This window comes from Pelodiscus sinensis, chromosome 8 (assembly GCF_052426305.1).
Source record: "Pelodiscus sinensis isolate ZL-2025 chromosome 8, ASM5242630v1, whole genome shotgun sequence".
NCBI lineage: Eukaryota > Metazoa > Chordata > Testudines > Trionychidae > Pelodiscus > Pelodiscus sinensis.
The window spans coordinates 6516824-6530506 of NC_143059.1; the positions used below are offsets into that span (position 1 = coordinate 6516824).

Below are 13683 nucleotides of genomic sequence, written 5' to 3' on the forward strand. Positions count from 1 at the left end.
TGGATGGGAGAGCAAAGTGGGGGAGGGCAGAAATGACTTTCCCTAGTCCAGCAACAGGACCCATCAGGTCTCAAGGATGCCGGACCGGGGAGGTCCAACCTGTACTTCTAATATGGCTGCTAGCTTGCTTTTCAGTTCTTTTCTACCACATCCAAATATGCACAGATACAAACAGTGTGAACTGATTCACGATGAGATCAAACCTTGAAAGAATTAAGTTAATTTGACCTTCGTCATTGACCTTCTAAGCTTCGTAATTTGACCTTCTAAGCTTTTCTAAAATTTAAGTGCTTGTGAACAAGTTTGAGACGATGCTAAAAGCACACTTAACACTGTCAGCAATGACACATAGAATTCTAGAAAAATACATCTGGGCACAGAACAACCCATTGAGCCAAGTTCTCAGCCCTGCCGTTCTTGGCAACGCAAAGAAGACTTAAAACTGCTTTAGGTAGATAGGGATTAAGAAGAATCTTTCAACAGTGACCAGTGGCCAGGTGCTCCAGAGGGAATGAACTATGGATGTTAGATAGTGTATAATTGAATATTTGTGAAACCACATAAAATATGATCAGTTACACAACTATTCAATAGTCTCCCTGAGGCAGGGCCAGTAGACAGTACACTCTGGCCCCACTCCTGCAGAGTCCCCTGCTATCCCATGCTGCTGCCTATCTATCAGCACGGGGTGGCAGATGGGAGTTTAAAAACGAGTTTCTCTTGCAAACTGGCTGCCTGCCACCCTGCGCTGCTGCTTCTGATACAGCTCAGGGTGGCATCAGCCCCTGTCCATGGGGGGGGGGGGGTGCAAGCTCCCCACAGACAGAGATTACTCTGTGGGTGTCCCTAGCCTCTGTCTGGAAATGGACTATAGGAGAGGGATTACGGGGAATAGTATAGAGGGCTATAAAATCATGACTGGTGTGGAGAAAGTAAATAAGGAAAAGTTATTTACTTGTTCCCATAACATAAGAATTAGGGGGCTCACCTAGTGAAATTAATAGGTAACAGGTTTAAAACAAAAGGATGTAGTTCTTCACACAACACACAGTCAACCTGTGGAATTCCTTGCAAGAGGATATTGTGATGACAAGGACTTTAACACGTTTAAAAAAAAAACCAAATAAGTTCATGGAGGCTAGGTCCATTGATTACTTTTAACCTGGATAGGTAGGAATGTCCTAGCTTCTATTTTGCCAGAAGCTGGGAATGGATGATAGGAGAGGTATCACTTGACGATTACCTGTTATTGGAAAACAGGATACTGGGCTAGCTGTATCTTTGGTCTGACACAGTATAGCCATTCTTATGTACTTATGATTACTACAGTATCTTAGGGATGTAAAATACCATTTAACTAGATAAACTGGTTAAACTTAAGTATAACTGGTTAACTAGTTGCAGGGGCGGGAGGCTCCTCCAGGCCATCTGGGCTGAAGCAGCGCCCTGCTTGCAGCCCCCCGGGTCCGCCACTGACAGGGGCTGCTACAGATGCCCAGAGCAGCTCCTGTGTCCTATGCACCCAGACCCACTGTGGACAGAGAATAGGGAAAATGTTAGGGAAGGTGACATGACATACAAACAAAACCTCCCCAAACAGGGTAAAACAATCTTATTAAAGCTGCAAGTTGCGAAGATGTTGAACTTTTAACAAATATCTTTCCTCTTAATTGCTTGTCAGGAATTATGAGTTACCAAAACAAACAAAAGGATTTGAATAATGTGACTGAAAATCTTTTGGGAAAATAGTTTAGATAGGACCTAAATTTCTAATATACAAAAGAAACAGAAAAAAACAAATAAATCTCCCCCCCCCCCACCCCCAAGTTTTCCCTCTTCCTCTGCAGCTGCTTTTAAAAATGTGACTCCCTGCTGGTGAGTGCTATAGGTTCATCCTGGGTAACAAGCAGATACTTAAGAAAACAACCCAAGAAAACCCATCTAGCTGAAAAATAAAGAACTACGCTTCTTTTTACTACTTGAAAATAAAGTGGCTTTAACATCTGCATCAGTGGCTTTTCAGGCATTTTTCTCAGTGTGTAACTTGTGGAGAATGGTGTTTGTTTATTTTTTTTGGTACTCATTTATGGCCCCATTTTATAAGTATTTTTTCTCCTTCAGAAGTCAACTAGTTAAGCTCTAAAGTTTCTAAATCACTTTGGAAATAGGATTTAAGCACTTCTGAAAAAAAAGTAACATTTATATATAAATATCCAGAATGGTATAAATCAGTATGCAGTAGGAGACTATCAATTGTTCTATGTTCACAATATGTGTGAATAAAGGAAGATGGTTAAATTGTTTTGCTGATGTTTAAAACACTACTGTTACTTCTCTAATCCACAAATAAATGATTGGAATTCATACCTAAGAGTTTGCAATGTTAGACTTATAGGGGGTGATTTTGATTTCACTTACAATAATTTAAATCAAGAATAATTGTATTGAGGCCAAGGGACTGACACTCGTGCAAGACAGATGTGCATTGCAGAATCAGGCCCATTTATAAATAAATAAAATTTAAGATTTGTGTAGTAATATTGGCAGCTGCACTGTGTGCAAACTTTTTTTCAAAAGAGACTTCAGAAGTCAATGGGGTCTAAAGTTCCTTAATGTCTAAGTCACTTTTGAAAATAAGACTTAATTTGCAAAGTCACTTAGTACCTTTTGTCTTGTGTGCGTGATTTTAAATACTCCATTCCAGAAAGTTAATGGACTTAAACTAGGGATATGAAAGTGTAAACGTGTACACAGTTAACAGATGAACCTGGGCTTATCAGTTAACCGTCACGATTACACGTAGGCTGCTGGGGAGCCACCTCTCCTCACTGAGGCAGCAGTGCAATGGAGCAGGTGGTAGCCAATGCCACCCCATGAGTAACCGCTGAAATTTTCCGCAGTTACACGGTTACTTGATTAAACTAATTTTAACATCCCTACTTTAAACTTCACACGAACACCCCTTTTTCATCTTTGACACTTTACTTAGAAGATATGAGGATAACAATTAATGGATACCATCTTTGTCTGGCATATGCTTTTTGGTTTTGTCTCAAGTAGATTTTTAGACTGTAAAATCTTTGTGGCAAGGACTGACGTTTCCCAAATGTTTTTAATAACAGTATTGGGCACAGTGAAGCTCTGCTCTGGGTGGCTTCTACAATATAAAAATAAATCTGAATTTTAGTAATACTCTTAAGTTGCTTTTTCTGCTTTCCACGTCTCATAAAAAGAGAGTGTCTTGTTGAGATATATTCTTCAGCATCAGCTTTTATTTGTGGCAAGTGACAGATGCCATATTCTTGTCAGGGTTGTTTACGAAAACATGAACATTCTTGCAGTCTTTTTGGTCAATTCTAACATTGGTCAGCAGTACCATACCTAGAAACATGTGCTGCTTTTGTTGCAAACATGTTTTTACTAAAATATGACCTAATTTATTATACCAAACTCATAGCCTTCTTGATGGTGCTGATGGTGACATTTATGGTTGTGTTGTTGAAGAGAATGTCCTAAGATTGACAGAGAAGCCAGAATTCTTCACATGGCAGGGACTTATGAAATATTCAGAAAGACCATCAATTGCAGAACCAGAAATAGCAATGTTAACCTAGCTCATAAAGTTACGTTTCTCTAGATATAATAGTGTATATGCAAGGTGCATTATTATCCATAGGCTTGAAAGATTGTTAGTCCAGTTACATTTTCCCCTAAAACAAAAATAGAAAAGCAAATTCAATTCTCTTGGAAGATGCTAGACTGACACCCCTATCCTATGGAATTTCCTATCCATAGGCCAGGTATAGTGTGGACATGGCACAGCAAGTTCACTCGCCCCCCTCTCCCCCCCAATCATCATACACTTTTTTTTTTGCCTGTCCAAATGTTAATTTTTAAAAATGAAAACCCAATTTAAAAATGTTGTCTGTCTTAAATTTCAGGTTACTAGTTGATTTCCGGACTCCTGTGAATAAATTTACATATTTCATTTATATTGTCCTTATCATGACATTGAAGGCATGCAGCAAAAGAGATTTCCTTGCGTTTGTATGCATTTTCTTTCAACTGAAAAATTTATTGAAGGTTCTTGAAGACGTCATTATATAAAACATGATGAAATTAGACATATAAAAATAATTATGACCAATAAATGTCGAAGGGCAGCAGTCAAAGACTTGGCTGCATGCCTAATTCAATGGAATAATTGAAAGTAATTTTCTCTCACTGGCTGTCACCTTGTGATTGAGATATTATAGACAATATTTTATCTGATGCCAGTTACTGCATATTTAGTTTAGTTTAGAAGCCATTCTCATGATAGTAGCCAAACCTTCATCACATAGACAAGAGTAAAGTAATTAAGTACACTAGGGCTGTGTCTAGACTGGCATGATTTTGCGCAAATACTTTTAATGGATAAGTTTTTCCATTAAAAGTATTTGTGCAAGAGAGCGTCTATACTGGCATGTGCCTTTGTGCAAAAGATTTGCTTTTGCGCAAAAGCATCCGTGCCAGTGTAGACGCTCTCTTGTGCAAGAAAGCTCCGATGGCCATTTTAGCCATCGGGATTTCTTGCGCAAGAAATTAACGTTGCTGTCTACACTGGCCCTCTTGTGCAAGAATACTTGTGCAAGAGGGCTTATCCCTGAGCGGGAGTGTCAGAGTATTTGCTCAAGAACCACTGATTTTGTACATTACAAAGTCAGTGTTCTTGCGCAAATACTCGCGGCCAGTGTAGACAGGCAGCAAAATCATGCCAGTCTAGATGCAGTCTAGAAGTCACAGCTCTAAATAAAGAAAAGCTCTATTGCATATTAATACAAATAGCTCTTCAGTTACCCCTCATGCACCAACACAGGTGTAGTAGTAGATATTTTCAGGTAAAGGGATTAATATTTTAATTGTTATGCTCTTGGATACAAAAATAACAAAAGTAACCATATGGATTGGACAGCAAGCATTTAAGCTGATAGAAAATGTAATAAGCCAGTTCAATTTTACAAATCTTGCCATGTTGTTGTTGCATTTCTTTATTTGAGAAGATGTTGTTATGAGACATATTGTTGCTTTTTTCCTTCAGCAAATTGCTATCAGTAGAGGTTGCAGTTGCTTGGCATACAGTTGGTAGATAATTAGTAGTGTGGATGGCTGTGAAAAGCATATGTAGTAATTTAGTTTGTGATTCTTTCTAATTGCCAGCCTGTCGTTAGTTTCCTAGGATGGGTATCTCATTATTGAAACATTTTAAATGGAGAATTATTGTAGAAATAGAAAGAGGTCATAACTCTCACCTTTAACAGAATATTGAAGTACACGAATAATTATTGGACAATTATGTCCATTGTCACATGTAAAGAGAGATGTGTAGGGACAAGACAGGATAGATTATATGGGTCAGGTAGTCATCTTTCCCTCGCCCCCCAAAAAAATATTGTCTTAAGTATTTTAACAGAGATTTTTAAAAAAATAAAAACTAAAGCTATTGAAACTAATTATATATCCATTGCTAAATATGAGCTAAACTAGTTGAGATTTTTGAGTATAAATATATATTATTGAAAAGTTAGATGTAAATTTGGACACAATTAGTGGACTTTAATGTAAGGTTAATTTCTATTCACCTTAGTTTTGAAACTAAATGGGTGATCCCCTATTTGATAATGATGATTGAATTCCAGAGTACTTAATTAAATATACTGCTAGAAGTAGTATACACCTGGCATTGCCTGGGTCCAGCCCAGCCCAGCCCAGGGCAGAGGTGGGGCCATGCATTTTGGCTTCTGCCCAGGGTGGCCTGGAGTTAGCAGTGGAGTGCACCCAATCCTCTGGCTTTTTTTCCAGTTCCAGCTGGGGGACAGGAGGGGTTGCACACCCTGGCCACTGACTTTGTCCTGGGGCTGACCTGGGGATGGGGGTGGGCTGCCATTAGGCGAGGAGGGGCTGTGTACCCCCAACCACTGGCGCTCCACAGCAAGGGGCAGCGCAAATCCGAGACACCTTGAAGGACAGTTTTATGCAAGGCCTCTTTTGAGATTCTACCGTCTGTCTCTCCACAAGTTGTCCCTGTGTTTGCCTTTAATTCCCCCCGCCACAGTTCAAGCAAAAAAGAGATGGTTGGTCAAAGAACATGACTTTTTATTAAGGGAAAACATCAAGGAAAAGAAAGAAGTGGGAAGGGGGAGGGGGCTCAAAAACACGAGATGGACTGCCTTTTGCCTCCTGAGGGCCTGGAGAATATGGCTACTCTTGAGTCTCCTCTCCCTCTCTCCATGTCCTGGGACCCTAGTGGCTCCTGGTAACCCTGGGGAGTGGAAGCCCTGGCACTGGGGGAGGGAGGACCTGGGGCTGTCATCGGGGTGGATGTGGTTCTGGGAAGAGACTCTTTTGAGACAATACACCACACACTACATAACAGCAGTCAGGAAGGCAAATGTGGTCTCATGCTGTCTCGCCAGTTGCTCCCTGGCAGCTCTGCTCTCCAGCTGCTCCACGATCTGGTCCAGGCGCTTCTGCCCATATCTCCTTCATGAGGAAGTGCATGCAGACCATATGCTCATGGAACCTGTCGTGTCTCATGTGTTTTCACCTGAGGATCTGAGCCAGCGGGCAAATGCTGTAAGAAGAGGAGTACACACCAATGTGGCTGATGTACCAGCTGGAAAGTAAAGTTACAAAGGCAGACTTTACAGCAAATATATGTTAGCCTACACCCTAGGAGGACTCTGTAAAGACAAAGGAGATGTGTTCCATGCAAGATGAAATGTTTGCTTTAAAGCAGGTGCTTAACAACAGGTGCACAGACTACTCAGGGAAGCATCAGGATACACTTGAACTGGAGTCAGGCAGGCATGGTAAGGGGCCAGCCAGGGCATGAGCCAGCACACAGAAGAGTGGTGGTGGTAGAGGATGGCTTCCAGCTATGTCTTGCACATGTGGCTTCCTGGGAGAGTCCTGCTTTTCCTGCCCACAGGAGGTGGAGGTGGGGTGAGGAATCTGTATCTAGCACGTGCAGTTTCCAAGGTAGAGTGATAATAGCTTCCCCACCTCCTACCCACAGGTTGCCATGCAAGATATCAATCACACATAGTGATAGGGCGCATATGCTAACTGAATGTGGCCATAAATCTGGGCCTTATGTTTTCCGCCTTTTTGGTTCAATGATGTAAGACTACTTCCTGGTGGCTTGGCATGGAATGGTGTCCTACATCAGAGGATGTCATAAGGCTGGCCTCCCCAAAAACCTTGTGAGAAGGGTCAAAGAGTTCCTATGTGAGAGCTTCATGGAGCTGTGCTTACAAGTCTCCTGCTCCATCTGCAGACAAATTAACAAACTATTCTGGGTCCCCTTGCTGTGTAGGCACAGAGAGCACCATGCCTCATGCCCCATTGCCTTAACCCGCTTATAATTAGAAAAAGTTTGTGAACTCACTAGAAGTGTCCTCCCCAGATTTAGTGCTGGACTGGGCGACATGCGGGGCCGGGGGCGGGGGGACTACGCTGATTATTTCAGGAATAACGGCATTGCGCAAGAGGGTTTTTCTTGTGCAAGAAGGGGCAGTGTAGACAGCTCCTTCTAGTGCAAGAGCCTCTTCCGCAAAATGACGGCTCATTAGGTATGCAAATGAGGCTTGGCGATATTCCACGCTTAGCCTCATTTGCATATCTCTGGCACAAGATCGCGCCAGTGTAGACACAGCCTCATTGTACGAGGAATAAGGGAAGTCAGAGGAAGAATGCTCTATTTCAAAATAAGTACTGTGTAGACACTCCTTATTTCAAAATAAGCCATGCAACTGACATCGCTCAATTTCCATAGTTTATTTCGAGTTAAGCCAATAGCTTCAACTTTCCAGCAACACTCTGTCTACACTAGTGTAACTTCAACCATAAAAGATAAGGAATAGCATTACTAGTGAAAAGCAGACATACTGAAATTGACTTGAGTGGCCTTTAAAGTCAATCTGAAAATCAGGCATTGTTTTCTTCTTCTGCATAGCAGCTAATAAAGTCTTTTTTCCAATAAATTTATTTTTCACTATGGCTTTTGAGCACAAGACAGACTAGAATCTAAATAGATACACTGGATCTGGACCATGACCATTGGGATTTGTGTTTTGGCAGTAGTGGATGTGTTGAAAGAATGTCTCTCTTTAATAGATAATTCCTGACTGGTGATAATTCCTTCTTCATTGTTGCATTAGAGGTAATCTGTATTTATATAATAGGATTTTGTGAGTCACCCTGAAATCTAAAATGTGCATTGAGTCAATGTGAAGGGATGGAAATGGCCAAGAGTATGATTGAGAGCTCTTTGTGTTCAGAATATCACCATGTTAACCTATCACTGGCCCACCCTGCCCTCACTGCCTTTCTGCCTCTTAGGCCAGTTGTTCCTCTAGCCTCAGCACCACCTTCAGCACAAGCTTCTCTTCTGAGCCAACTGTTCAGTAATGGAGGAGGGGAGTGTGGATAGATTCTACTAGTAAGGGAGGGCATGACCAGAAAAACTTGGGCACAATTGTCCTAGCCTATTGTGATGTCAGACGTAATTCAACCAGTCATCACCCTTACTTAGCTGCTAATTTGCCTGCAACAATTTCATTGATTGTATGATGGAGGCTATGCAAATCAACTCAACCAACATAAAATAGCTCCCCAAATCACGCTGTAGCCTAGAACGTCAGCTGAGTCAATGTGAAACAATTGAAACAGCTACATACATGGATGAGGTTTCCTGCTGCCGATAATATCAGGTTCAGTCATCCCCAGGATTCATGGTGTGTTGCCATCTTGTTTTTAAATTCTTAGCCTTTCCCAGCTTTTTTACACACTTGACTTTACAAATTGCATTCTTGTGATAGCACAGGCTTCCTGCTACAAGTATTTATTGTGTGGATGGTTGCTAAACTTGAAAATTAGGTACATTAAAAGGAGGGGAAACATTTTTTTTCATTATTATCTCCTTATTCATATACCAGCAGAGGAAAATAATCAGGGTTGTGATTCATGAAAAGAAATACACTTTCATACAGTCAACATATTAATTTCATTTAAACTTATGCAAGAGGATATCCTTATTAGTCAACCTTCAATTTGTTTCAAAATGCAGGACAATGTAGCACTTTAAAGACTAACAAGATGGTTTATTAGATGATGAGCTTTCGTGGGCCAGACCCACTTCCTCAGATCAAATAGTGGAAGAAAGTAGTCACAACCATATATACCAAAGGATACAATTAAAAATGAACAAATATGAAAAGGACAAATCACATTGCAGAACAGGAGCGGGATGCGGGGGGGGGGGGGGGGGAGGGGAAGGAAGGAAGGTAAGTGTCTGTGAATTGATGATATTAGAGGTAGGGAGAGTGGGATGTTTGTGAGTTAATGGTATTAGAGGTGATAATTGGGGAAACTATCTTGGTAATGGGTGAGATAGTTCAAGTGTTTGTTGAGTCCTTTTTGGAAAGTGTCGAATTTTAACATGAATGACAGTTCAGAGGATTCCCTTTCAAGTGCAGATGTAAAAGGTCTTTGTAGCAGAATGCAGGTGGTTAAGTCATTGAGAGAGTGTCCTTTCTGGTTAAAATGGCAAGAAACTGTTTTTTCTTTGTGATCTTGTCTGATATCTGTTTTGTGGGCATTAATCCTTTGGCGAAGTGTCTGAGATGTTAGTCCAATGTACATAGCAGACGGACACTTTCGGGACATGATAGCACATCATCTAATAAACCATCTTGTTAGTCTTTAAAGTGCTACATTGTCCTGCATTTTGCTTCAGCTACCCCAGACTAACACGGCTACATTTCTATCACTATTCAATTTGTAAGAGATTATTGCAGAAAAACTACAAATATGTAGACTACTATTCTGTTCCATCTTTATTAGAAGACCTCTTCTGTTAGGCTATTTTAGTTGGTCCCTTGAAGTGGTCCCTGAAGTAAGATTTCACTATATGTCTTTTGAATACTGGCTTTTTTTCTTGATGGTAATGAAACCTAATTAAATTTTACATTACTTTTGCAATGACCATTTATTGGCCTTTCTAAAACATAAAATATTCAACTTGCACTACATTTTTTAACAAAGTCCTTTTATTTTTTTTCAGTGGTAGCTATGCACCAGAGCGAACTAGTCAGTCCAGACATTATTAATGTGTATGTTATGTATGCTTTGTTAAAAACAGTGACTTTTCCTTTTAAAGTAATCAAGCTGTGTTTGTACATATTTTTATATTGTGAAAATAGGTTCTGCTTGTGAAACCAAGTGTTCTTTTGAAACATTCCTCAACTAGGGCTTTTAGATTAATTAATTTATTTTTCACACTGATCCAGCTTAGAGGACTAGAAAACCGAAAGCTAGTCAATTGGTTTGCCACAATTTATGTACATTTTACAATTCCTATCATTTATATCCAAATTTTTCTCAAATTAGCAGTAGATCAATTTATTAAGCCCCAGCACCTGACAAACAAGTTAAAACTTCATGCTTTAAAATAGTGTTACATTTGGAAGAAATGCTATTTGAATACGGTTTTAAAGCAGATACAGCATCTTATTGAACTTTTATGTTATGTACTAGAAGATTTACCCAGTGTTGTTAGGATCCTTCAGGCCACAGGGTTGGAAGTGTGAAGGGTACAAGAGTTATGATGGGGCTTGGAAATGTGGGGGTTCAGAGCTGGAGGTGTGGGGAGGTAGGAGCAGAGCAGGAGTCAGGGTTGGGGGTAGGGAAGACCTCAGAACAGGAGGCTGGGAATGTAGGGGGTGCAAGAATCAGGGTTGGGGTGAGAGTGCTCAGAGCAAGGGGTGGGAGGCTCAGTGAAGGTGGGTGGGGGGTGGCTGCTCCTCAGGGTTGCCCTGCCCGGCTGCTCCCAGAGGCCAGCCTGGGGCTGTCGAGGTAGCAGGGACCACTCCCCTGAGACGGTGGGGGCTGCACTGTCTTGCCAGCAATTGCTCTAGGACTCTCTGAGACTGTCAGGGTGGTGACATCACATTTGCTTACTATTCGCTGTTGTCATTCTGGAGTATAAATGTTCCCTGTGCTTTCTGCCCCCATGTGGTCATTCTGCAGTATAACTATCCATGCTTCTATAGCCCTCCATTTGGTGAGAAACAATCACATTCCACATACATCCCATTGTCCTGGCACAACCAAACCCTTACTTTGCTTTAAAGTATGGTAGAAGGAAATCTACTTGTCCTAGCTCTTACCATTTAGGAGGAATTCTTGAACAGACTCATAGATGGATGGACGGATACACAAACTCTGTCAAATATATGGTAGATTTAGCTAGAGGAAGTGTGAAATCAGTATCTCCTCATTGGTTTCCTTTATTTTTTCTTTTACCTGTGAGTATATACTTAAAAGCTTGAAAGTTGTTATCATGCATTAACTTCAGATGCTGTAGTCCTGAGACATTCTTTGAATGTTCTAGATTTATGATATAATTGTAAAGGAATGAAATCAAGTTGCTACCACTTGCTTGTTTTGTCATTTAGCCATTTGCTTAGTGCACATACTGTGCAAGCATGCTATTTTAGTCTGCATTTTCTCAGCTAACACCTTGTAAAAGAGCTAATATGCCTGAATTTCCTGTTTACAAATAACATGATCTCATATATTTCTAATCTAGATGCTTACATAGTTTTTACACTGTGAAAAATTGCAGAATCTGACTTCCTTTCTCCCCCCCATCCCCTGTGGTTTCTTACAGGTTTGAAGAACTTGTGAAAAGGTTCAATGTAGAATATCATGCTGGTGGCTCTACTCAAAATTCTGTTAAAGTGGCCCAGGTTTGTTCTTCCTTTACAAGAAATTAACTGTAAAATATTCTGAAGGTGTTGACTGTTAAACAACTTTGTGTTCTAAGTTACTAATCACGTTGTCTGGTAGCATTACTTAGCAAGTGCATGTTAGTCCTAAAATAAGTTGAGCTTTACTCTAGAAGCCACTTTAATCTCTCTCTAATTTTTTTCTCTTGCACTGTTCTCACTGTTCTTGTTTGGGTTCCAACACTTCAGTTAGATCACATTTATTTGTTAAGGGTTTACAACTTGTTCATTAATGATTGAAATGAAAAACTTAATACATGAAGATAATTTTAGAAATATTAATATCATAAAGTTGGGCTTGTACTAATCCAAGGTAGGTTTTTGTGCATTTTCATAATGGAGACATTATTTTGTTACATTCTAGTGAATGAAAGCTAATCTAGTTATCTAGTTTGGAACAAGAACTTTAAATTTAGTGTAGAGTGGGGGGTTGGTTGGGAGGTGATTGCGTGGTGTCAGGAGTCATATCAGAAACATAGTTTGATAGATTATCCAGGCAGCAGTATTGTCAACAAGCTTGTTATTTATAGAAAGAGCCAGTAAAATAATTAGAATAGTAATTATAATAATTAATTAATTAGGCAGAAGATAACAAAAGGTCCGTTGAAGACACAGGTGAATTCTGTATATATATTTTGAGACAAGTTATAACCGTACATATGAAATCCACATAGAATACTTAGAATGGTAGGGCAGGAACCCAGAGAATAGTGGATAGGAAAAGCATGTGTTCAACAGTGTTTCATCCCCAAAGAAGTCTCTGAGAATAAATGATAGAAAAGTATATTAAGTTTACATCTATACTGTTTATAAACCAAACAAAAAAACCTCTCAGGAGTAAGGCTTAGAGCCCAGGTGAAGTGACTCATGCTAATGGGGCATGAATCACAGGGCTAAATATAGACATGCCCACTTGGGCTGGACCCCAAGCTCTCAGATTCACTCCCCTCATTGGATTTCAGAGCCAGAGTTCCATCCTGAGTGGGAATGTCTAGCCCTATAATACTAGCTTCAGTCAGTTGACATAAGCTCTGAAGTAAGTCTGCATTGCAAAACAGAACCTGCAGCAGCGAGTTTGAGCACCGGTGAGCTGGCTCAAGTGAGCGCTATGGTGCTAAAAATGGGTAGTGTAATATTCCTGTCTATGTTATCAAACTTGGCAAGTGGGTAAATATCAGGACCCAGGCTCCAACCTGAGTGGAAATATTCACACTGCTATTTTGTAGCTACGTGAACCCTGTAAGTCTAACTCAGTTTGACCTGGGGTCTGAGACTCAATGTCATGTTTTGTTTTGCTTTGCTTTTTTTTGGGTGGTGCAGTGACAACTTTAGGAGCCTGAAGAGAATTGGGAATGCATAACTGTTTGAGTTGACAAAAGCCTGAGTAATGGCGATAATGGAAAAAGTGATTTCAAAAACTTTGCTTACCACTTTATCTCCCTTTTTAAAAACTAAAGTTTATCCACCATTTAGTTTCTGATGGGCACTGATATGAAATTAGATCCTAATTTTCCTAGGTTGTAAACATCACTGAAAACTGAAGGATCCAAAGCATGATGGATCCAGATTAAAATCTCAAATCCAACACTACTTGGTTTGGTAGATTCTAGATATTGGATTTGTCCTTTGGGTGGATTTTTTTATTGTTGTTGTTGCCTTAAATGTTAAATAGAATTTGTTAGGATTGCAGTTTACGGTTAAATTAAAATGAGATTATCTCATTAAAATGTGGCTTTATAGCTCACATGATGTCTCATTTGCTCTGATCTGAGATCCCTGAAATGCCTGCAAACAATTGGATTCATTACATTCAATCTATAAAATAGGTATATAGATAGCTGTATACAGATCA

At 40.1% G+C, this 13683-nt stretch overlaps 1 protein-coding gene across 4 annotated transcripts in view; it reads left to right on the plus strand.

Annotated features, from left to right (window-relative positions):
• The window catches only part of ADK (adenosine kinase), a 417444-nt gene that overhangs the window by 119162 nt on the left and 284599 nt on the right, over positions 1-13683 (plus strand). For all 4 annotated transcript variants that reach the window (XM_075935762.2, XM_075935764.2, XM_075935763.2 and 1 more), the window contains one exon: positions 11714-11792. In XM_075935762.2, the coding sequence (XP_075791877.2) occupies positions 11714-11792 (79 nt within the window). The remainder of the gene's footprint in view (positions 1-11713; positions 11793-13683) is intronic.